Below are 22,275 nucleotides of genomic sequence, written 5' to 3' on the forward strand. Positions count from 1 at the left end.
AGTAGAAATACGCAGCGACTTTATTAATTACAGAACGAAACAGCCTCCTAGCAACCGAAAAATAATTAACGGCCACCCACAATGCAGTGAGAAGAATTGAATAGCTAGCTAAGAAAAATCTGTGCCTCAACCGAGATGCTCTAATCCTCACAGTGTCTTCAGGGCAAGATCCAAGCCAACAGCCTTACCAGCAAGCTCAAAAAGACCCGGAGCGAGACGCATGACGCTGAAGCCGATCGCCCCATACGTCAGCAATCGAACGGACACTTCCATCCACACCTGTTCCCTCCACGGCCGACTGCGATCATAGGGAACAACATAGGGGAGACCCTTGAGGGCAACCTCTTTCATTACAAAGCGTACTATCCCCAAAAGCGAGCAGCCGAGAAACCAGCGAAGAGCGCACGTGATACAGACCATTTTCGACGGCCACGTCACGTGGAGGAGCGTCCCGTCGTCGGGAAGGGAATCGGTTAAGAGGTCCCCGACGTACCAAACGCTCCACGCCACACCCACACCGACGCCGACGATTTTGCACGTGTCGCCTCGCGCCGGACACCAGACGTATTGTTTGGGATAAATTGCCATGAGAGCTATGCCGACTGCCATGACGACGAGCGGCGAATAGGAAGTGTGGGCGATGAAGTCGTCCATTGGGTCGAGAAAGAACGATCCGGCGACGAGAAAGACGACGGCGACGCTGAATCCAGCTAAGAGATCCTAGGAGCAATGGAAAGAAAATAAATAATAATATAATAGATTATCTCTTTATGCTGACCAATAAGGTGTGAACGCCAAGGTAGAGTCGACTGAGACAAACAAGCAAGCACCACACACTCGCAATGACAAAGCCGACGTCCGAAGGAAACTTCACAAATATTCAAATTAACATTTTTCCCGCGCTCTCTCCCTCCCCCCTCGGACACGCCCCCTCCTTACGTCATATCTTTCGCGAGCGAGCATCCAACAGCCGTACGGTATGGAAGCGGCGACAATAGCGTGCGTCGACGGAAAACCGTACTCGTTATCGAACCACGTTTCGAGTCGTTTTACTGGTTTGGGTGGGCGTGGCCATTTGAGAACGTCTTTCAGCGCCTGGCCCGTGTACATGACCAGCGTCCACAGGTAAACAATGCGACGAGCAATGTGAAAGTCGACGTCCCAGACGAGAAAGGGTAGAAACGTTATGTAGAAGATCTCGCCGCCTAGGCCCGATGAGAAACGAAAGAGAAGATCGAAGAAGAAGTGGCCTCGTATCGATTTCGCGCTAGTGCCGACGCTTCCGACGTCGCCGTTGCTCGCGCTATCGCTTTTTGGGTCCGAATTCGATGCGGGGATTTTGTTTCGATAGATTATGCCGTTGCTAACTGGGCCGTTCTTCGTTCCGTTGCTTTGAGGGGCCTCGGTGCGCGAAAACTTGCCGCCAAGCTCTTCTGCAGTGTAGGGAACGCCGCAGAAATGCTGAAAGCGCATGACGTGAATCGGATCCTTTAGATACGAGACAATGCGACTCATCGTTGTAGCGGAGGAAAGGGAGGAGCTTTTGTACGGGAATTCAGTATGTTCCTTTCTTTTTTCGAAGCTTTTTTGCGACGCTTCCTTTGGTTAGAAAAAGACGAAATCGCCTCGATTTCAGTTGCGAGCGCATTTCTTTCGTGAATAACCTAAAACGGACGTTCACCGCTTGCCTGTGCCTTCCCACGGATTCTCTAGAATCCGAGGCCTTCCATTTTGATCAATTCGGCGAGAAAACCGTCAATTCGATCGCAGGCTAAGCGAAAACGAAGTCTGGACTACGTACGAGCAAATACGTGACCGACCACAAGTTCTAGTTCGTGCAAATTTTATTTCCACACATCGCCAATGATTTTTACACTCGTGCAGTACTAAAAAAAATCCAAAATCTAACGTGTCCGGCTTACCTTTCCTTCTTCTGTCTTCGTCGTCGTTTTTCCTTCAGCGGGCGACCTAAAAAATCGTATCAGTCACTGTCAAATAATCGTTGTACGTACCTTTTGATTTGCGTCCGTATTAGCGTTATCCAGGCTACACCGCGTGGAGGTTCGGACGCTTCGTAGCCCAGGTGAGTCTTCGCAAAGCGATGACCCCCTTCCAAAAAGTTTCGGGCGAGTTGCGGGTCCTCGGCCACTCCATTCAGTACCCACCTGGATGAGGATCGGCCCCTAATACCGAAACCCCGGTGCGCTGGTACCAAAGCCTTCGGTATGTCTTCCTGAGAAGAACCGGGCCTTGTGAAGTGGAGAGAGGCTGACCGCTGTTTGTAGGAGTCGACAATGAAGACAGTGCAATGGAGGAATCGAAGGCTCCTGGGCTGGATCATCGTCGGTCTAATCGCGTCGTTCGGGTGAGAAAAGTGCCGGCAACCAGACCATAGTTGAACACCCCCTCCAAGCCGTATCCACTCAGCCTAACGCGGATCGTGCTTGTTGACGACAATAAGACCTCGAACGATCCGTCTGCCCAGTGCGTAAAGCGAGGCCGAAGCCCCCCATCGCCCCGCTTACGGGCTCCGGCACGGAATTAACCGTGGGCCACGCTGAGTTCCAACTATCCTTCCTTGCCTTCTGCCAAATCTCCCGAGCCAGTCCTCTCAAGGATGAGACGCGGCGAACCGCGACGCACCCACCCTCAGCCGCAACTGAAGGAAGATCGGTGTGCGCTTCGCTTTTAACCGTGTAGCTCCGCCCAGCGCGCTCATTGGTCCGTTGAGGTCACGTGGGGCTCAGCTAGCGCTCTGATTGGTTCCACCGAATACAGGCGCGAATTCGTAAACCGGTTTGACCGTTGATTGCAAAATGATTTGTCAGCATTTTATTTTTGGCAAGGAAATGATGTAAGCGTATGATGTAAGGCACGATCATCGCGTCGCCTCAAGTTCAAGATGGCGAAGAATGCCTCGTGGACGCCGTTCTCTTTTCTATACGGCTTCGTCTTTTACGCTTCGCGTAGATAATCGGTAGGGATAAAAGCAGTTTCGCGCGCGCTCGACCGTTTTCACCGATGTCCCGGAACTCGAATCGAGACAGCAGCGATTGTTTCGCTTGCAGACTAACTGGCTGCTTCGGAGCGTATCTAGGAGCCGTCTACGTGCTTTACGAACGCAGCAGACTCCCAAAAGGTCACAAGAATAGGCCGTGGACAGCCGCAGTCGCATCGAGTAGGTCGCCGATCGAAAGGGGGCCCCCTCGCTCTCAATTCCATCTTGTTTTTAGTTCTAGTTGCTTGCGGTACAGCCTATCTTACACTGCCACGCAAGCAACGCTCGAAATGAGCGCACAACGACGCTTACGATCGAAGAGACCGCGAGAAGAAGAAGAAATCGACTCTGAAACGGAAATTGAGCCGCCATCGAAATGTTCGGCTATCGAAACCGAAGAAGAAGAGGAGAATCAAGAGGGAAAGTGGCCCAAAAGACAAAGAAGAAAAGTAAATAGTGCAATACAGTACATAAAAACTGAATTTTCAAAATTTGCTTTTTAGACTCAAAAAGGCCTCGAATTGGAGCAACTTTTTCGTCGACCGTCATCAACTGAAACGGCTTCATCAGCAAAGGATGTTAGTGACAGCGGCGGAATGACTCCAACGACGGAGATGACTGAAAAAACTCAATCATCAGAATCGCCGGATTCCGATCCTCGAGAAGATCCTTTGTCGATTTTGTACGAGACCGTTGTCGAGTATCGTGACGAAAGTGGGCGTAGATTGTCGGATATCTTCCAAAAATTGCCTTCAAAATCGGTTTATTCAATGGGGAGAAAAATAGTTGCGTTTAGAAATCGCGTCTTTTCCTTTAGAAATATCCGAATTATTATCGCGTGATTGTCGAGCCTATTGATCTGAAAATGATTGGAGCGAAATTGAAGGTTAGAACAGAACAGCGTCGGTCACATGACACGAATTTCTATCGTAGAATGGCGACTATAAAGACGTTCTCGATTTGGAAAGCGACTTGACTCTCATGGTGAAAAATGCGCGACACTTCAACGAACCCACGTCACAAGTCTACAAGGTCACAAGAACTATCAATTAATAGATCTGCATTAATTACTTTAATTTTTCGACGGCTAGGACGCGACGACATTGAATAAAATCGTGAAAGCAAAGAAAAGGGAATTGAGATTGAGACCGCGAAAACTCGTTGATCCATCTCAAATGGATCTCTACAAATCCGTCGCCGAATTCAGAAACAAACACGGTAGACTATTGAGTGAAGCCTTTCAAGAATTACCATCAGAAAAGTATTTATTTTCCTTTTTTCTAAACATTTATTACGTATGGTCTTATTCTTCTTAGGGAGTATCCAAATTATTATGTAACTATTGCTGAACCCATGTGTTTTTCTATGGTCTTTGAGAATATTCAAGTAGGATGTCACTTTGTGTGTGATACGCTTGCTCAGTTCTTCGTGTTTTATGCAGAAGGGAATGTATGAAACGGTGGAACAGTTGGAAGAACACTTGATGCTCATTTTTCTGAATGCTCGAACGTTTAACGAATCATCATCAAGAATCTACAAGGTTACATTCTAATTATATCACTGATGGAATGGAGAATAGATAGGCTTTTAATTAAAATAGGATGCGACGAAATTAATGCACGTGACACAGGAGAAAAAGAGAGCACTGACAGAGCCTTCACCGCCACCAGAAAAAGATCAGGTACCCTCATTAGGGTAGACAAGCCCATAAAACAACTTTCATTTATTTATTCCTAGGAGGAATTAGTAAAAGTTGCAAGTAGGCAAAGTTTTGGAAGGTAAGCGATATAATATTAGGAGGGGGGCCCCTAAGGTCAAGGAGTAGTAGAGAATCCTCAAGCCAAGAAGGCGCGGCAGTGAATTTGGATGAAACGGCGGCGGTTGACGGCGATTTGACGCAGCGTCTCCGCAATTTATACGACGCCGTTCGCGAGCATCGGGTGAGAAGGGGAGAAAGGCCCACTCTTAATTTGTTTCCTGTAATTTTCATGGGCTAGGATTCCAACGAGAGACAAATCAGCGATTCTCTTCTTTCTCTTTCAAACAACGAAATCAACATGGAAACGATTTTGAAAAAAATCGAATCCAACAAAGTACAAGAACAAAACCACAATCTCATTTTTTTTATTAAAATTTCGTTTAGTATTTGAATGAGGACGACTGTCTCGCCGACTTTGACTTCATGCTCTCAAACGTTCAAATTTCACACGACGCCGAATCTCAATTATTCAAGGTAGAGAGAAACCAACGTTGTATCTTTTGGGCTCAATAATCACTTTGGATCAGGACGCAGAACAATTGATACAGCTGCTCAAAGTTCTTCGTGAACCAGAAGAAATTCCCGGTGGGTTTGTTTCTCTTTTTTGAAGGACAACATTTTTTAATTCGCTTCAGATCTTCCCGCTGAAATCCAAACTTTTACTCTAAGCAAAAAAGTCTACGTGCTTGGTTCGGAATTGGGCAGCTACCTTGGTCTGACGAGAGGCGAAATATTCAAACGGTACGCGGCGGCGTTTTGAATCGTCTTTATGACGGATTCTCCCCAGGTTTCCGTTTCTCGCGCGAAAGACGGCATCAGCAGAAGAAAGAAAGCAGTTGCTATCACAAGGCAAGTTAGGGGCATTTCATTTTTCATTTTGAAGGTTTTTTCCTTGCAGGAATGACGTCAAGCGGGGGTCATTCTCTCACGTTACTTCTCGCTAAAGATGCGGCTCATGTATTGGTGGAGCAGCGCATTAGAGAGCAAAGGTCAGCGTCAAAAAAACTAATTTTATATTATAAGACTATTTTCTTTTTTGCTAGTCAAAAGAGGATGATGTCACCGTCAGCGTCCTACGTCGGTTCTTCGGACGTTGGACTTCGATTCCGATATCTTCCCCAAGAATTTCTCCATCATTTGGCCTGTTCGAATGACGTCGATTCGCCGCCGACGCATCCGCAGGCGATCGACGCTCTACCGGAGGCGAGACTCGAGGAGCAATACGTGCTTCTGGAAACCGTAAAAGCGTGCAAGGTAAGGGTTTTTTTTTCTTTACACGACTCTGTCAAAGAAAAAAAACGATTTATAAAGGACGCTAATGGAAGGGAAATCAGCTCGCTTTTTCTCGAGTTGCCTAGCAGACTGGTAGAGATTATCCGAGCTAATTCGAGTGTCGAAATATCGCGCGTTTAATTAACAGGTGTATCCTCACTATTATCAAATAATTCGAAAGCCAATGAGCATAAGAAAGATCGAGGGAAAAATTCGTAGTCAAGCAGTCAGTCTTAATTAATTAATTAATTGCGCATAAATAGGATTAAGTTAAGGCTTCGTTTCAGTATCAGTCTCTTGACCAAGTCATGGGCGATTTGGTTATAATGTGCGACAACGCGTGCAGATTTAACGAGCAAGGATCGTCGATTTATCTCGTATGGTGCTGTAATAGGAGCGTTTTCCGCCGTGACAATTTTTCACAGGACTCCCTGACTCTCCTCAAGATAGCATTCCGCACACGAAAGTGCTTACTTGGTACGTAATCCCTCGCCAGTTCTCTCTCATGATGTTTTTTATTTGAGCAGGCGAAACGAAGCCGATAGAGTACCCCATCGTCGTCGAAAAAATGCGCGAACTTCTCACTTTGACATACCAAAGCGTCATGGCCTATAAAACGGAAACGGGACGATGTCCAAGCGATTCCTTTTCCGTAGCATTGTCGACAATAGGATCGCGTCTAGAGCAGGTTAGAGGGGGGGTTTATACTGTTCGAGTGAACGCGGCGGCAATGACGGCAACGTTAGGATTATTACACTCATCTTGACGCAATGCAGCGTAGTTTCTTTTCCGTTCTGGAAGAAGCGAGACGAAGCACTTCTTTAGAATCCCTTGTACGTGTTTTAGTCGAAACCTCTTTGCCAAAACGCTACTAAGTGTATTATTAATTAAGGCGTACGAAGACGCTGTTTTGCTGCAGAAGATTTTCTTGTTGGAACGAGACCGGGTCTTCCGCGGCGGCGGCGGCAGTCAATCGCGATTGCCGCGACTTCAGTCGCCAGCTTTCAGTGTAACCGTCAATACTTTGGCTAAAGTCTTGGCGTTAGAAAGACACGAGAAAAAAGGTGATGAACCTTCGCCTCACGAAGATTTGAAGTTGCCTGAAGTACGTAGACGCTTTGTTACGTCCGCTAAGCTTTGATTTTCTTCTTCAGGATGTTGTCTTTGAGGATCGCTGTATCGTTGGGGACGTGGAGTGTCGAGCCGGTGAATTTGTCTACCTAATGAGGTAAGCTTAATAAATTTTGAATTTGGATTATTGATTTTTTCTCTCGGACACCAAAGAGATGGCCAATCAACAATATTCTTCATCGAGAAACTGTGGATAGACAAGGAAGACTCAGTGGTTCGGTAGAATTTGAGTCAAATTCGTATCCACATTTTCCTTTGATTTAGATGGCTTTTGGAAAATTCCTTTATCGTCCTCGTGAAACGATGCATCCACCGGAACAAAAATTTCTTTCTCAGGTGATAAAAAAGAATCAATAGAGAGAGTTTCTAATAGACGATTGATCTTTAGGAAGTCTTGCTTGGAGACACTTCCGTGCGTATGCATCTTGTGAAAATCGATGGCAAATGTTCTGTCATGTTCACTGTCAACTATTTCACCGATTATCCTGAGGTCAATGAATTGATAATCTAAATATTTATTAGTCGATTCATCATTTCTAGGCGTTTGAAGACAGTGACGTTTATTATTGCGAATTGGTGTACAACCCGACGACAAAAATCATCAAGAGTTGCAAAGTAGATATACTAATAAAACCGAATCGCTGTTATCAAATTTCTACGTAGACTTCTTCGGCGATAAAAGCGTCACTGACACTCAAAAAGCGATCAACGCCTCTACCATTTGATCGAAATCCTTGTCCCTCAGTAGATGACACCTCCACTGCGTCTCAGCACAAAGAGCTAGAGCGACCTCAAGTACACTCATTAAACCTGTTTGTTTCTATTTATTAAAGTTTCGTTGTGAAGATTGTTCAATTGAATGCTCCCTCTGCTTCATCTGACGACGGCACGACATTTTATGAGCAATACTGTACGAACTCGGGAAGCAGCGTCAAAATAGGTAAGATCCGATTCGTCTAACGAGAAAACCAATAACAGTACCCCAAGGGGATTTCGTCTACGTTCAAACGGAGAAAGAATATCCCTTCATTGCTAGAATAGATCAAATTTGGACAGACACTAGGTTTTAGATACGTCGATTTCTCGTTCCTTCCTTGTATTATTTCCTTATCCAGTGGCAAGGCTTGGTTTCACGGGCCTTGGTTTGTTCGACCATTTGAAGTCGAACATTTGCCAACGCGTACATTTTTTGTACGTGAAGTATTGCTGAGTTCCGTTCAGGATACGAATCCGCTCGACAGTATCATATCTCGTTGTGCCGTCGTCAACGTGAAAGACTACGCTCGAGGTTAAATGACGCCGCCCTTATTCTTCTCATTTTTTGCGAATTTTCTTTCTAGGTCGTCCTCTAGGAATAGCGGAAAAGGACGTGTACGTCTGCGAGTCGAGATACAATGAGGCGGAACAGCTTATCCGGAAGCTCAAAGCCCTAAAGGTAGGTTCGAGGTCTTAAAAAAGTCAGTCGTCATTCCATTTCTCTTGCGCTCTCGCACAGAGATTTTCGCATAGTAACAAAGTAGAACCCGATGAATTCCTCTATTTTGAAAAGGAAATTTGGCCTCATAAGGTACTTAATTAGGATGGCGTATGTAGTTGATCTCATATCGTTATTCTTCCAAGACTCCCTCGCCTTTTCTGTTCGATAACTTTCCGGATCTGCTTGGAGCGAGCGATCCGTGGAATTCGGTAAATCAAGACCCCCGAGATGACGGCTTGTTATATAATACATAATTCCTATCCTGCTAGCCGGACATCTCTCTCGGATTTGTCTTATACTCTTCCGACTTCATTTTCCGTCAAACAAGCAAAGAAGGGCAACCTTCCGCCGCCAATTTTGCCGTCGTCATGGAAAACGCTCTAGACGAAGTGCGTATGCATTCTACTCTAGCCTCTGAAATTTATTTAATTAAAAATCTTTAGTGGAGCAAAGAGGACGTAGCAAGCCGAGCGCTATACGATGAAAGGGCCGAGAATCTGATGCCAGCAAAAAAGACTGACGGCCGTGGCGGCCGTGGCGACGGCGGCGACGACGATACAAGCTTAGCCGCTGAAGACATGGACATTGAAGAGGCAACGTACAGTTGCTATTGGCAGAATTGCGGCAGAGAGTTCAACGACGCTGCGACGCTCGTTTCTCACGTCTTAGCCACAATTCCCGAAGGCCACGCATTTCCACCCAAATCAGGTAAGCGTCAAAGGCACGGAATAGGATCGCGGCGGCACTTTGGGGGTGTTTAGATGCATCAAACTGCTTTTGCCTTTGGGCCGGCTGTTCGCGTTTCAAAAAGTACGACGAGTATCGATTTTCCACTTCGCATAGCGATTTTCTTTCGACGTTTAGGCCGTTTACGAGTGCCGGCAAGCTGACGAGACATTTGAAGAACATGCACCTGAAATCGTATATGAATTTCGTCGATCTGTCGCTACTTGGAGAGAGTCGACGATCTCACGTCTCCGTTTCGACTGCGCCGACAATCGCACAGCCGTCCAAACCGCTTCTTTGCGAGTCGTGTCAAGGAATCGTGTCTCAGCCGCAGACAATTGCTGGCGCCGCACGATCATCCGATCCTTCCGTCGCTACTGCCACGTCTTCGTCAAGAGCGGTTCCTTCCGTACGATTTACTCACTTGTTTGCTGCGCTGTGTGCGTTCACTTTCTTTCTAATCTAAACACAGGGCTTCAGATTCGTCGAACCGCCACCGAATCAAAAGAAGCTCTACTACTCGCAAGCGTATTTGAAGTGGGAGCGAAAGAAGCATTCTCTCTGCATGAAAAAACACTTCCTTTTTTTTACTAGATACGTCGACGGTCTGCGAAAGGGTCAGCAAACGATTAGCGCTGCTACGGACGTGACAGGTAATTCGTTTGACGGAGAGCGTCGTCGTTCCATTGCTAATGAAAGGCAAGTGGAGAAGCAGTGGTTAGCCGCGGGTCGTGGCACTCACGAGAGTGTCGTCGAAGCCCTTTGGGCGTTGAAAGATGCTATGATGCAGGATTCCTTGAAGCTCGCTTCGTTCCTCGAAAGCTCTTAGTAGTAAACCGCACGCTCTAAGTTTAGAATGACCACGTTTGGCATGCAATGCAAAGGGTTCGGTAAATATATTTGTCTAATTCGCTCGACTAATGAAATTCGGGATGATTTTGCTGTAATTTTTATCTGACAGGTAATTTGTATCGTCTTTACTTCTCAATACTGACTACTAATCTTGTTTTGGGAGGGTTAGGAAGCCGACGCCCACTTGCTTGTGTACCAGAAGCAGCCTTGATTTAAAAATCGAAATCTAATTATTACTGTCCCCCCCGACTCACGTGCATCTATTGTGACGTAACTTCTCACGAACAGAATTTGTCCGCCTTCTTGTATCTATGGTGTTACGTCACAATAGGCCCACTCATTATCATGTCATGGCTCTAGTATCTCACGAAAAAGGTTTCGATGCGCACCTATAGCCTATCGATTGGAAGCATCGCATCGCTGTTTTCTTTCAGGCGCTCGGGCCTTCGCCGAAGTCTGGGCTCACGTGCCCGACCTACTCTTGACTCTCGACACACACGTCAAGTCCGTTCCGCTTACGACGCCGCTAAAGGGAGTCGTACTTTTCGCCGACATTTCTGGTCAGAAAATATTGAATTCAAATTCGAATTCAAAATTTGTTACATTACCTAGGCTTTACTTCTCTCTGCGAAAGCTACGCCAACAAAAGCAAGCAGAGGAAAGACTTTCCAACGGACCAATTGACAAAACACTTGAACACCTACTTGGGTCGAATCGTACAGGGAATTCTTCTTGGAGGCGGCGACGTCCTCAAATTTGCAGGCAAGAAATTAATCCTCATCACTTTTATACTTATTCTAATCATAATGTTTAGGTGACGCCATCCTCGCAGCGTGGCTGTCAACCGAGGCGACGTTAGATGACGCCGTAGCGATGGCCGTGACGACGAGCATGATCATTCAGGAGAATTGCAATGGCTATCAAGCCGAAACGGGAGTCGGACTTCGCTTAAAAATTGGCTTGAGCGCCGGCGAAATAAACGCAATTCTAGTCGGATTCGACGAAGCGCGTCAATTCGCCGTCACCGGACCGGCAATTGACGACGTCAACGAAGCGCAGAGCATGGCGACGTCCGGCGACGTTGTGGCGTCGCCGCTCATCTGGGCAATGTGTCACAGTTTGCCGTACAGCGGCGAGCGTCTCTCAAAGGGTTTCCACAAAGTGAGAAGACGTTTGGATGAACAAGACAGACTAGAACGATTTTTTTAGATACTTGGTAGACTTCCGGCATCGACGTCATCGTCTTCTGCAACGGCAAATAGTGACGCTTACTTTGGTAGAAGGTCCGGCGGTCGTCGACTGACCGTTGGACAAGAAGGTGCAGACTTCATGCATAATGACTGTAATTAAAAATATTCTATCATTCGTATAGTGAGAATGCTTCCGAATAAGGCTCTGTGGCTGACAGCATCCCAAAAGATCGCCTATATGACGTTCGTACCAAGAGCGGTGATGCGAAAGGCAAGGGAATACATAAAAATATTCACCTAAACGTTTTTTGATCAGCTTGAAGAGGGTCAAGCACTTGAATGGCAGTCGGAAATGAGAATCGTTACCATCCTCTTTATAAACATCGTAGAAAGCGCCGTGTCTGCAGACGACGTACAAATGTTCTATAAGACCATCTACACGACCATCAATCACCTAAATGGTGCGATCACCAGCTAGATCAAAATGACAGCGTTTTCTTATTTCTACTCAAAGGTTCTCTGAACAAACTGTTCATGTTTGACAAAGGTTGCACGTTTTTGGCCATTTTTGGCATGCCGGGCGAGAAGAACGAGAACGATCCGGCACGAGCGTTGCGAGCCGCTCGTCATATATTCATTCACTTGCAAGAGCAGGGCATCAGGTTTGTTATACTCGCGAATCGAGTAGGTATTGATTCAATTTCTCTCTTCGCGGCATCAGTAGCGGCATCGGCGTTACGACGGGAAAAACATTTTGCGGAGTTGTCGGTCATCCGAGACGTCACGAATTCACCGGTTAGTCGAACCCAAAGAATTCAAAAACAAAGGAGTCTTTTTTTTTTCTTAGTAATTGGAAGTTCTGTCAACTTGGCTGCTCGTCTAATGATGGCCTTCTCCGGAAATGTTGTCTGCGACGAAAAGACGATGAAGACTTCCGGTCTCAATACAAAGCTATTTAGAGAAGCAGAACCGAAGACACCTCTCAAAGGAATTTCCGATGCCGGAAAATTGTACTTTTACAGCACGGACATACAGTAAGTCAAAATTGGCTGAAGAGATTATTGGGGTTAATTAAGTAAGCGACTTTCACAGTCACGATCACTTTTACGGAACGTTGACGACGACAAAGGATTACTCCAATCGACATATGCTAGATGGCCTGATAGGTAGCAATCAGTAGCGAGAGCGAGAGTCCTTTGGCAATACTGCGGTCTTTTTTCGAGGTCGCGAGGCAGAGATGACGACGTTCGTCGAAGAACTCGGTGCTCTTCATCAACAGAGCGAGGACGAGTGGAGACATCCGACTTGCATAGTTGTCGAAGGCGTTCCTGGAATAGGAAAGACGCGTCTTTTAGACGCATTCAAAGCGAAAACATTTCAAAAGGGATTTCGGTCGGTTTTCGAGAAAATAAACATAGACTAACAATTTCTTTTTTTTCTTGATAGGGTTGTTTGTGGAAACGGTGGACAGGTCGAGTCGCTCACTCCCTTCTATGCCGTCAAGACGCTTGTTGCTCGACTACTAGGACTGAGTAACTGCCACACGGCTCACCAGAGAGAAGTTCGTATTCTGTCGAAAGTAAGCGACCAGCTGAAAGCCGACTTACCAATCCTCAATGAACTCTTGGGCATCCATGTACGAGTGCGCTTCCAAAACGTGGCCTAATCGAATAGAGACGTTTTCTATAGTTTGTTCACTCGGAGCGAACCCAGCATTTGACGTCGGAAGAACACGGCAAACTTCTTCACGCTCTCCTATTCCGAATCGTTCACGAAGTAAGTCGAGAATGCTCGATTTTTACAGTACTACTTTTGTTTCTCATCAGACCGTTCTGCGTCAACCGTCCGTTATTTTTGTCGACGACGCCCAGTGGATTGACTCCGACTCGTGGTCGTTTCTCTACGACCTAGCCAGTGATCCGAACGGCCTTCTCGTCCTCAGCATGCGACATTCATTGTCTTCGAATCTCACATCCGAATCGCAGCTCCTTCTCGATCATCCTCACACGAAAATTCTCTGTCTCGCGCCGTTGACTCACGCCGAATCGGCGACAATGGTACGCAAATACCTTCACGTCGCTCTTCTGCCGCCCGAACTCGAACAAATCATCGTTCGCTGCAACGGCGTGCCACTATTCGTCGAAGAACTCATCATCGACATGATCGCCGCAAATCAGTTGGAAATCATTTCCCGCGCCGACTACGACGAAGCGATAAAGAACGGCGCCATCACTCACAAACAAACGACTCTCTTTCCCCGTCGCGGTTCCCTATCAAAAGACGACGACGACGACGACAAGGTATGCGTCCTTTCGCCCGGCGTCGATCTGACGACGATCGCCGTGCCCCATTCGGTCAAAGACATGGTCGTCTCGCGAATCGATCGTCAGTCGCACGGCACTCAGATTGTGCTCAAGTGCGCCTCGTCGCTTGGCGTCGTTTTTACGCGCGTAATGCTCGCCGCTATTTTGCCGCACGGCGAGGAACGTTATCTCGAATCGGGCGTCGAACGTCTCATCAACGTCGGAATGTTGGAGTGTGCCGTCGCCGCCGCGGCGATGTCGGCACGATCTCGTAGCAGTTTCGAGAGCGACGGCGACGACGGCGACGATAGCGACATGTTTTGTCCGTGTTTGGCGCCGGAAAATGTCGGCGCCGAGCGATTACACGCGTCGTGCAGTACGCTTCGCTTCACCCAGACCTATATCCAAGAATCGGCTTACGAGCTACTGTTGACCGACCAAAAACGCTATCTACATCGAAAAGCTGTCGAATGTCTCGAACGACAGGCGCACAAGTGTCGCTACTGCGGCGGCGGCGATTTCGTCGAGGGATCGAGCGTTCATCATCACGCTATGAAGGTGCAGAAAATTCTCCTGCGACACAACGACGAAATGTTGGAGCAGCAACGCCCGACGGCAGACCAGCGACGCGTACGCGGTTTCGTCGGTCAAGTGGGCGCGAAACGCGTTCATCGACGTCGTGGCGGACGATTCTCGGTCCGCGCTAGCATCGTCGTGCCACTGTCGCCCATTCCCGACGACGATGACGACGGTGACGGCGGCGACAACGATCCTGCGTCGTCTCGTTCATCTGTTTCGCTTCCACTGGCGGAGGCGGCGGTGACGGCACCTCGTGGTTCTCGTCTGCAACGGGTGACGACTAGTTTCGACCTAAGTCTTATCACGCCAAGCGACGGCGGAGACGAGACTTCTGCTGATCCGCATACAACCGAGGAACTTCGACGGCATTTCGCTGCTATGACGAAAGCTCGGAAATTATTTGAAGGAGAAAAGAAAGGAGTTGAGCAGTCGTTAGTCGCTCCAACGGGAAGCGACTTGATTATTGACGGCGACTGGAGCGTCGACATGAATCAGTGCGAGTGTGCCGAAGTGCTGTCGCACGTCTATCCCGAATTGGTTCGTCACTGCAAAGAATCCGGTCTTCGGCAAAAGCACTTTCTCTATCTCATCGAAGCCGGTGCCGCCGCCGTGAAGACGTCGGCCAATTTGAACGCCGTTTCCTATTTGGAGCAGGCGAGATCGATGGCAAACGGCAAAAATAATCAACAGCAGCTTGACGTGTCGACTGAAGAGGCAGCTCGAATTGAGTCGCTCTTGGGCCAAGCTCTCTTTCAGATGGGTCACACGGAAGAGTGCATGCCGCATTTCAACAAGGCACTCGAAGTACTCGGCAAAATACAGCCGTCCGATAAGAAACTGTCGATGCTGTGGAGGACGACCAAGGAAGGCTTTCGGCAATTTCTCCATTTGCATTTTCCCGAGCGTTTCAAAGGAAAGGCCGAGTAAGAGTCACAAGCTCTCTACGTGTACGAATTGACGACTCTCTCTAGTTTGGCTACGTCGAAGAAACTGCTTGAACGTGCGCGCTGTCTTGCTCACGTTTCTCACGTTCATCACGTTCATCACAACAACTTGGCCACCGTTATGGCAGCGCTACAGCAATTGAATCAAGCCGAAATAGCGCAGAGGGATCTGCATCAGGTAAACCAGACGAAATATGAGCAGAATCTGAACTATCTCGTCGCGCACAGCTTCTGGATGCCTATGCTGTTATGATTGAGTGCTGTCAGCACTTTGGTTGGCGTCGATTGGGTCGAAAGTATGCAAAAATTGCTACGAAACTGTGCGTGCATGTTTCCCTTTCATGTCACGGTCATACCACGTTGTCTCTAGTTGTGACAATGCCCGTTTTACTCCCGAGGATTTGATCGCCGTCGCTCATTTGCTGATCGTTAAACTCAACATGCATTTGTCGTTCGGCGAAGCGCATAAAGCCATCAGAGCAGGTTAGCTGTAGAAACGACGCACACCGCTATTTAATTAATTCAAGTTATGCTTTTTGGGGGGAAAGGTGGAACGGCTCTTGCGATTGCTGGAAAACTGCACGATCTCAAAATCCCTCTCAGCGTTCTACCGCTACTCTTTCATGCACGACTTTTAGCAGAAGCGTACGAAGAAAAAAGAATGGGTTGGGTACGTGTCTATAGCATACGTTGCAGGTACGATGGCTGCAAAGGAGACCTCGCCCTTCTGAAGAAAATCTGGACAGAAGAGGAAGACAAGACGGCGGAAGCGTGGTACTACGCCTGCGCTGCAGCCTACTACTTCAAAACGCGTACGTTCACCAGACTGATCATTTCTATTCCTGTTGGACCGCTTTTTGTTTCAGGCGAAATAGTCGTTCCGTTTGAAAAGTACGTTGGATTTGTAAAGGAATTTTGCACGGACGTTTTGGCTGTGACCTATGCTCCTGAGGCTGCTCATTATCTCACTTGTATGACGGCCTTTCGCTCAGCGTCGTCGGAGCAGTGGAGCGACTGCTGCTACTGGCTAGATCTGTGTGAATGTAGGAGTTGCGTCGCTTAATTTCCTCCGGGGCACTGCTCAATGAAATGCTTCCTTTAGCTCTGAGCCAATACGGCGAGACATACGTCAGCGGCAAGGCAAATATTTACGAACTTCGAGCCCTTATTCATAAAAACAGAGAAACGAAGAACAAGAATTGTCTAAAAGAGGTATTTTCCATGACGTGGCACGTCTAGTAACTCACTCTTTTTTGGCCGTAGAAAACGAAAAAGAAGAAGTTGAAAATGTTGACGAAAACATTGCCAGTGCTCAAGTCCGAGTTTGCATCGTCGAAAAAAGATCCTCTCAGCTTGAACAGATGATTGCATAAGGTGCCTAACGTAGATTTGCAGCGCCACCTCTCCCCAAACAGCTAGGTTCTTTATAAGGCAGACGGGGCGGTAAAACAAAAATCACAAGAGTTTCTCGGGGACTCTAATTATTAATATTAACTACCGTAGATAATATAATATTATCTACGGATCCCTTGACGTGCACGCAAATTTCTAAAGCTATGCCACGACTAAGTGTACTGCGCCATACATGTATTTTCGTAAAAACAGAACTGTCAGAGAACCAAAATAGCAAGATCTATCCCTTAGTCACGATTATTTCTTCATGAGCTTCATCTCTTTCGTCATGTCTTCTATGGTGCGCCCTAGACAGTCGATCTTGCGCCCGATCTGTTCGCCTTGGCGGGTGATCTGTTCGCCTTGGCAGGTGATCTGTTCGCCTTGGCGGGTGATCTGTTCGCCTTGGCGGGTGATCTGTTCGCCGAGATCGTTAATGGCTTTGTAAATGTTCTTAAATGGCGAAAAACAAATTATCAATCGGTTTGCCTCCCAGTATTTTCTCACGAGCAGAGATTCTGCATGTGGGAAAATACTGGAACGCGAATTGAGGAAATTTGCTGTTTTTTTTACGCATTCCTCGTACGCCAACTCGTGTCCGTTGAAGATGATCGCTGTAAGCGCTGTTTCGGGCTCCGGAAGGGACTTCGTAAGCGACGCGTGCTCGAGGCACATTAGCGCCTTCTCTAGCTGGAATATCTTGGTGGCCCATTCCTCGGCGTCGAGCGTTGCTTCTCCAATGAATAAATTGTGCGGCGGAGCGTGCGGCGGGATTTCTGAGAAGACGCGCGCTCGCGATCTCGCGTGAGTGACGGTTTGGCCGAGTGCTCGCCCAGCTTCGCTTGTGAGGAGAAAGAGGTCGGGATGAACGATTCTTTGGCCTTGACGTTGGCCTTCCTTTTCGTCGCTAGGCTTCCACTTTTTGGGATGTTCGAGCTTGAGCTCTGACCGAGCCCGCTCCAGTCGTTCCTCTCCGTACACGTCGAGTGTGTAGGCGATGACCGATTGAACGTCCGATGGAAAATAGGACTGTAAGAAAAGCTCAAACAAGTCGCCTCGGCCTGATTTGCGTCCGAAAGCGATTCTTTGCTTCTAATAGCGAGACGTCAATCAGTCTAAAAAATCGTAGAGAATGTCTACTGCATACCGATTGCAATGAGAATGAGAAGCAGCGTCGGCAGACTGAAAGCATGACGAAACGAACGGTACGAGCACGATGAGACGACCAGGTAGCGCACGCGATCGAGCTTGCCAGTCGACAGCGGAGTGATTCGCTCTCGGTCGGGAGAGCACTTATATAGAGGCAAGGCGGGGGCACGATGCCAGAAAAGATGATGCCAACGATCTGCCAAATTTGCCGACACTTCATTGATTGACAGATAATCTAAATGTGTTGGCAAGGGCAACGTGCGCGTGCAGGTGTCTGCGTTGCCAATCAAATTATCTATCAATCAAGAAGACGTGTCGTTGGATTTGGCAGATCGTTGGCATCACAGTGTAGCTAGCTAGCTAGCTAGCTGTATAGCATATATGCTGGAGAAAGGGAGGCATACAAGCCAGCAGCGAATCTTAGCGTGGATTACTGTAGTACTATTGTTGCACAGAAACGCTCTGCAAGCGATCGCTCGTGTGCAACGTGCGCGTGCAGGTGTACGCCTGCATGCATGTCATCGGATATCCGATGGATCACGCGCGATATATGAGGCGGGACAATGGAGGCACGATGCTGGGCTTTTGCCAATCAAATTATCTATCAATTAATCAATCAATGAAGAAGTGTCGTTGGATTTGGCAGATCGTTGGCATCATATAGCTATGCTGGAGAAAGGGACGCATGCAAGCCTGTAGCAAATCTTAGCGTGGATTACTGTAGTATTATTGTTGCACATCAACGCTCTGCAAGCACTGCAAGCGATCGCGTTCTTGTGCACCGTGCGCACGTGCGCACGGGGTCGGCGAGGTAGCAATCACGGAGGTGTCGGCTCCGCCTTTAACTGTCAAACTAAGGAGCCATCGTAGCACGGTTGCTCCCGCAAGTCGTGCGATCGCTTGCGGATCGAGAATTGTGCAATAATCCACGCTAGGGTTCGCTGCTAGCTTGCATCACCCCTTTCTCTCCTTGAATGAGAGCAAAATTCCAACGATCTGTCAATCTGGAATGATGGACAGATAATTTGATTGTCATATGCCGCAGAGTGGGAACTATACCAGTGTTAATTTTTTAGTAATTGAAAGGGGCGGGGCTGACTATACGCGCAGACTCCAATTCAGTATGGCCACGCAGGAACCTCCAGCCTTGCCAGACCTATCTCGCGTGCTAAGTGACAGCCCAACCATTCATCTCAACCTAAAACACTGGAGCGAAAAGGCAGATGAGGTTGGAAGCGCACAGATGACCGAGAGAAGGAACTGAAAGTCGTCTCGTAGATCGGAAGCCGAATAGCCAGCCTCGGCAAACTGTTCAACGTCTACAACACAACCGGTCGCGCTCATAGTCAAACGGCAACAGATATCGGGCAAGAACTCAAAGCGTCGTGCGCGCAATTCGATGACGAAGATCCTCGAATCGGCGACCTCTTCACCAAGGTCCGTATATGCGTGCGAATTATGAAGTAAGAGACTCATATCGGTCTCTCGTGCGACCGCACACTGTACAGGCAGCCGAATGTTTCACGAAAATCGAATGCTATCGAGATATGCTGTTGAATCAGACGGAAATGCTCACCGTTCAGCCGTTGGAAGAAATAGCTCAGTACTTCGACCGGACGAAAGTTGGCTCTCTTTGCTAATTTCATTAACTAAGCGAACGCGTGTTTTTCTTTCTTTAGGGTCTCCGTAAAGCGCTCGCCGAGAGTCGGTCTGCTTACCACGCCGCTTGGGAGAAATTTTCTCAGTGCCATCACCTTTCCAAGTTTCCGGAAGTAGGCCACTAGCACTCTTCTCACCCCCTTTCCTCCCAAGTTTTTTATTTTCTCTCAGCCGCAGCAACAAGCGCATTTCGATAAATTGGCTCGTACGACGTTTGAACTCAAGTACAAGTATGAACTCCTGTTAGCCAAGTATGCGGCTGACGTGCGAGAGATTACCACAGCTAAAAAGGTATCCTACTACAGTACATTGATCGACTGACTCAAATAATCAATAAATAGACATTGTTTTTGAGACACTTACTCGAACAAATGTTGGCTCAATATTCGTTCTTTCACTTTGGATATCAGGTGAAATTGAGATTTTTGACCACCTCCAGTCAAATTGAAATTTTAACATTCTCTAAGACACTGAAGGACATGGAGCCGTTTATGAACGATCTCTTTCGTCAATTGCGCAAAACAGGCGAAGAATTGCAGGTTAGTTATTAGCTATTTTTTGTCGCAAATCCATCATCGTGTTTCCAGGGACAAACTGACAACGACCGAATCGATCTTGCACGGATCAATCACGAAATAAAGGGAAACTTTGATGTTCACATGAGCGTCCATCCGCCTCCAGCCGGGTAAATCAAAAACGCGTACCGTAATAGATATCCTATGGGGGTCTCTTTAGAGAAACGTCCGCTGCTTCATCCGCTGGGCCAACTGCAGGAATTTCATCATCCGGAGGAGGAGGCGGCGGCGGCGGAGGCATTGATGCGGCCGTCAGTTCTATCAAATCGGGTTTTAACAAGATATTTCACTTGCCAGGTGCAAAGTATCACTACGACTTTTTTTCTATGATTCTGACGCGTCTTCTACTGTAGCCAAAAAGTCGACGTCAAGCCCAACAAAAGGCGAATTGCAGTCCGAGGGTCATCGACGAAGATCAACGAATCTCACGCGAAAGTCAGAACGTCCAAAACTTATTCAGAAAAGCAGCGTGGAAGCGATCGGCGAAGACGTGGAGAATGAAGAAGAGAGTGCAATATCAACCGACAAGGAACCGTCGCCGTCGGAAAACGACGACGACGACGACGACGGCGACGGCGACGGCGACCACGACGAAGTCGTCATAGAAAAGGAAGGAGATCAATTGATGACTACGAATGACGAAGATGAATGCATCGTACTGAAAGAGGGCTACTTGCGACAGAAGCAAAGCAAAAGTCGTTGGCCTTTGATGGTAAGATTTACGCGCTGTGCGATCGTTATAGTTCTAGGCGTCCTTGCAGTATTGCAGTGTCGTGTGTCGGCACGATTCCGGCAAAGAAAATTGGTCGTTGATGGCTCAGCCGGAAGGCCAATCGAGATCATACGAACTTGACAATCTGCTCTTGTGCACTATCAAACCGTGTTTACCTCCTGATGCCGATAGAAACTTCTGCTTTCAGGCGAGGCTATTGATCGGTCAAGTACCCCACACTTCATTTGCTTATGTTTAGATTATTTCGCCGCGAAGCGAGAGATACTTTCAGGCGCACACCGCTGCTGAAATGCAGAATTGGATGAACGTCCTGCAGGTAAAGAGAGAAAAAGCGAGTGAGCGAATGAATTGTGACTGTATTTTTAGGAAGCTATTGGCACTGCTTTGGGTACGAGACAGATCCGCGCTCAGGTGAGCTTTCTACTTAGTTTGCCTGAGCGTTGAGAACGTTCACTTTAGTTGGAACACGCCGAGGAGGGGCTAAGAGAAGACGCCGCCGTCGCCGATCTCGTTCTGAACGCATCTCAGCGAATTCGCGCTGTCAAGGGAAATGACAAATGCGCCGACTGTGATGCTGAAAGTAAGAGAGAGAGATGAGAATCTCATCACTGCTTCCCCGAGGCATCATCTTGGAACTATTTTCTTTTACAGATCCTGACTGGGCTAGTATTAATCTGGGTATTGTTATCTGTATCAACTGCTCGGGCGTTCATCGAAGTCTCGGCGTTCACGTATCAAAAGTCCGATCGCTTGCCTTAGATAAGTGGGATGAGGAAGCAGTATCGGTATGTTGCTTAATATATACAGTAGTTTCAGTACACATATATGTACTGGGTTAGTTTATGGAATCGCATGGCAATACAAGGTCCAATCAGTACTACGAAAATAGGCTACGCCGCGGACTTCTAAAGAGGTCGTTTGATAAGCCCACTTCAAAGACAAATGTGTAATAAAATGAACGAAGCAGATTCGACTAAATTTTAGCGTTTTTTTCATGCCAGATATGAACGACAAGGATTTATACGAATGAAATATGTGGATAGGTGTTTCACTGATCCAATGGCTCCACCAGAAGACATGAGACCCGTGGAAAAAGTGTTTCCGCGTTCCTTTTTGAATCGCACCGTCCCTGACACAGACGAGCCCCAAGAGAGACATTTGTGGCAGGTTATTATTACCCATGTGCGCACATAGACTGTTGCCTGATTTTTGCGCTAGGACGAAGAGGACAATGGTGAGACGGAAGATAAATTCAAATCGTCAAAGCTCGTGCTTGCATCAGACAATGAAGAAGAAGACGAGGACGAGGACGAGGAGGTTATGCCATGTTGAGCATGGTATACGCATATATACATAGTCATTTGAATGGACGTACATACATTCATCTTTAATTAATAAGAGGCATTTTTTGTACGCAGCGCTTTGCGCTTTTTCCAAGTACGAGCTTTGGCTTTCAGCTAATGATCCATGCAGATGAACAAAAAGTATGCTATCATCAAGATACAAGATATAGTTAACGAATTTAAGTCAGATCGT

The 22,275-nt window shown here is 47.4% G+C and overlaps 4 protein-coding genes and 2 long non-coding RNA genes across 7 annotated transcripts; 3 read left to right on the plus strand and 3 right to left on the minus strand.

Moving 5' to 3' along the window:
* Window positions 1–2: 2 nt before the first annotated feature.
* On the minus strand, window positions 3–1,544 carry LOC136188647 (sphingosine-1-phosphate phosphatase 2-like). Its single transcript, XM_065976401.1, has 3 exons — window positions 940–1,544; window positions 779–868; window positions 3–720 (listed from the first exon to the last, which is right to left on the minus strand). Exons 1-3 carry the CDS (start codon window positions 1,513–1,515, stop codon window positions 148–150), a joined length of 1,239 nt encoding a protein of 412 aa, XP_065832473.1. The 5' UTR covers window positions 1,516–1,544; the 3' UTR covers window positions 3–147.
* A 282-nt stretch (window positions 1,545–1,826) lies between these two features.
* Window positions 1,827–2,661, minus strand: LOC136188658 (uncharacterized). The gene is made up of 2 exons (XR_010670269.1): window positions 2,013–2,661; window positions 1,827–1,968 (listed from the first exon to the last, which is right to left on the minus strand). It is a non-coding gene; the product is annotated as an uncharacterized lncRNA (long non-coding RNA).
* Window positions 2,662–3,009: 348 nt separating this feature from the next.
* LOC136188633 (protein polybromo-1-like) lies at window positions 3,010–10,284 on the plus strand. Its single transcript, XM_065976384.1, has 43 exons — window positions 3,010–3,178; window positions 3,234–3,447; window positions 3,502–3,759; window positions 3,816–3,884; window positions 3,932–4,030; window positions 4,090–4,259; window positions 4,315–4,384; window positions 4,440–4,538; window positions 4,599–4,679; window positions 4,736–4,776; window positions 4,824–4,938; window positions 4,996–5,091; window positions 5,142–5,231; window positions 5,285–5,342; window positions 5,393–5,498; window positions 5,545–5,606; window positions 5,656–5,746; window positions 5,801–6,011; window positions 6,069–6,122; window positions 6,178–6,255; window positions 6,305–6,406; window positions 6,455–6,506; window positions 6,557–6,717; window positions 6,776–6,862; window positions 6,922–7,134; window positions 7,184–7,257; window positions 7,314–7,374; window positions 7,425–7,496; window positions 7,549–7,650; window positions 7,701–7,775; window positions 7,824–7,955; window positions 8,007–8,100; window positions 8,148–8,223; window positions 8,276–8,448; window positions 8,501–8,595; window positions 8,656–8,727; window positions 8,781–8,846; window positions 8,907–9,026; window positions 9,081–9,345; window positions 9,399–9,447; window positions 9,502–9,772; window positions 9,836–9,900; window positions 9,958–10,284. Exons 2-43 carry the CDS (start codon window positions 3,289–3,291, stop codon window positions 10,190–10,192), a joined length of 4,719 nt encoding a protein of 1,572 aa, XP_065832456.1. The 5' UTR covers window positions 3,010–3,178; window positions 3,234–3,288; the 3' UTR covers window positions 10,193–10,284.
* Window positions 10,228–16,862, plus strand: LOC136188632 (adenylate cyclase type 10-like). 2 transcript variants are annotated; one of them, XM_065976381.1, is made up of 24 exons: window positions 10,228–10,324; window positions 10,379–10,590; window positions 10,650–10,775; window positions 10,828–10,977; window positions 11,030–11,376; window positions 11,425–11,533; window positions 11,588–11,676; window positions 11,722–11,866; window positions 11,920–12,067; window positions 12,127–12,200; window positions 12,253–12,439; window positions 12,498–12,571; window positions 12,629–12,797; window positions 12,852–13,041; window positions 13,095–13,181; window positions 13,232–15,210; window positions 15,259–15,409; window positions 15,460–15,551; window positions 15,602–15,714; window positions 15,780–15,876; window positions 15,928–16,043; window positions 16,098–16,274; window positions 16,334–16,443; window positions 16,495–16,862. In XM_065976381.1, the coding sequence occupies exons 2-24, from the start codon at window positions 10,527–10,529 to the stop codon at window positions 16,594–16,596; spliced, it is 4,896 nt and encodes a 1,631-aa protein (XP_065832453.1). In that variant the 5' UTR covers window positions 10,228–10,324; window positions 10,379–10,526; the 3' UTR covers window positions 16,597–16,862. The 2 variants fall into 2 exon arrangements, with proteins under 2 accessions (XP_065832453.1, XP_065832454.1); XM_065976382.1 differs by having other exon boundaries at window positions 10,254–10,324; window positions 10,385–10,590.
* On the minus strand, window positions 16,804–17,881 carry LOC136188656 (uncharacterized). The gene is made up of 2 exons (XR_010670267.1): window positions 17,771–17,881; window positions 16,804–17,715 (listed from the first exon to the last, which is right to left on the minus strand). It is a non-coding gene; the product is annotated as an uncharacterized lncRNA (long non-coding RNA).
* Window positions 17,882–18,876: 995 nt separating this feature from the next.
* Window positions 18,877–22,152, plus strand: LOC136189471 (uncharacterized). The gene is made up of 18 exons (XM_065977432.1): window positions 18,877–19,000; window positions 19,051–19,209; window positions 19,281–19,394; window positions 19,452–19,544; window positions 19,603–19,722; window positions 19,773–19,841; window positions 19,899–19,970; window positions 20,019–20,116; window positions 20,167–20,303; window positions 20,360–20,718; window positions 20,768–20,926; window positions 20,978–21,055; window positions 21,106–21,150; window positions 21,199–21,319; window positions 21,391–21,524; window positions 21,579–21,685; window positions 21,741–21,906; window positions 21,958–22,152. The coding sequence occupies exons 1-18, from the start codon at window positions 18,896–18,898 to the stop codon at window positions 22,069–22,071; spliced, it is 2,250 nt and encodes a 749-aa protein (XP_065833504.1). The 5' UTR covers window positions 18,877–18,895; the 3' UTR covers window positions 22,072–22,152.
* The last annotated feature ends 123 nt before the right edge of the window (window positions 22,153–22,275 follow it).

Source organism: Oscarella lobularis, chromosome 7, assembly GCF_947507565.1.
Source record: "Oscarella lobularis chromosome 7, ooOscLobu1.1, whole genome shotgun sequence".
Lineage (NCBI taxonomy): Eukaryota > Metazoa > Porifera > Homoscleromorpha > Homosclerophorida > Oscarellidae > Oscarella > Oscarella lobularis.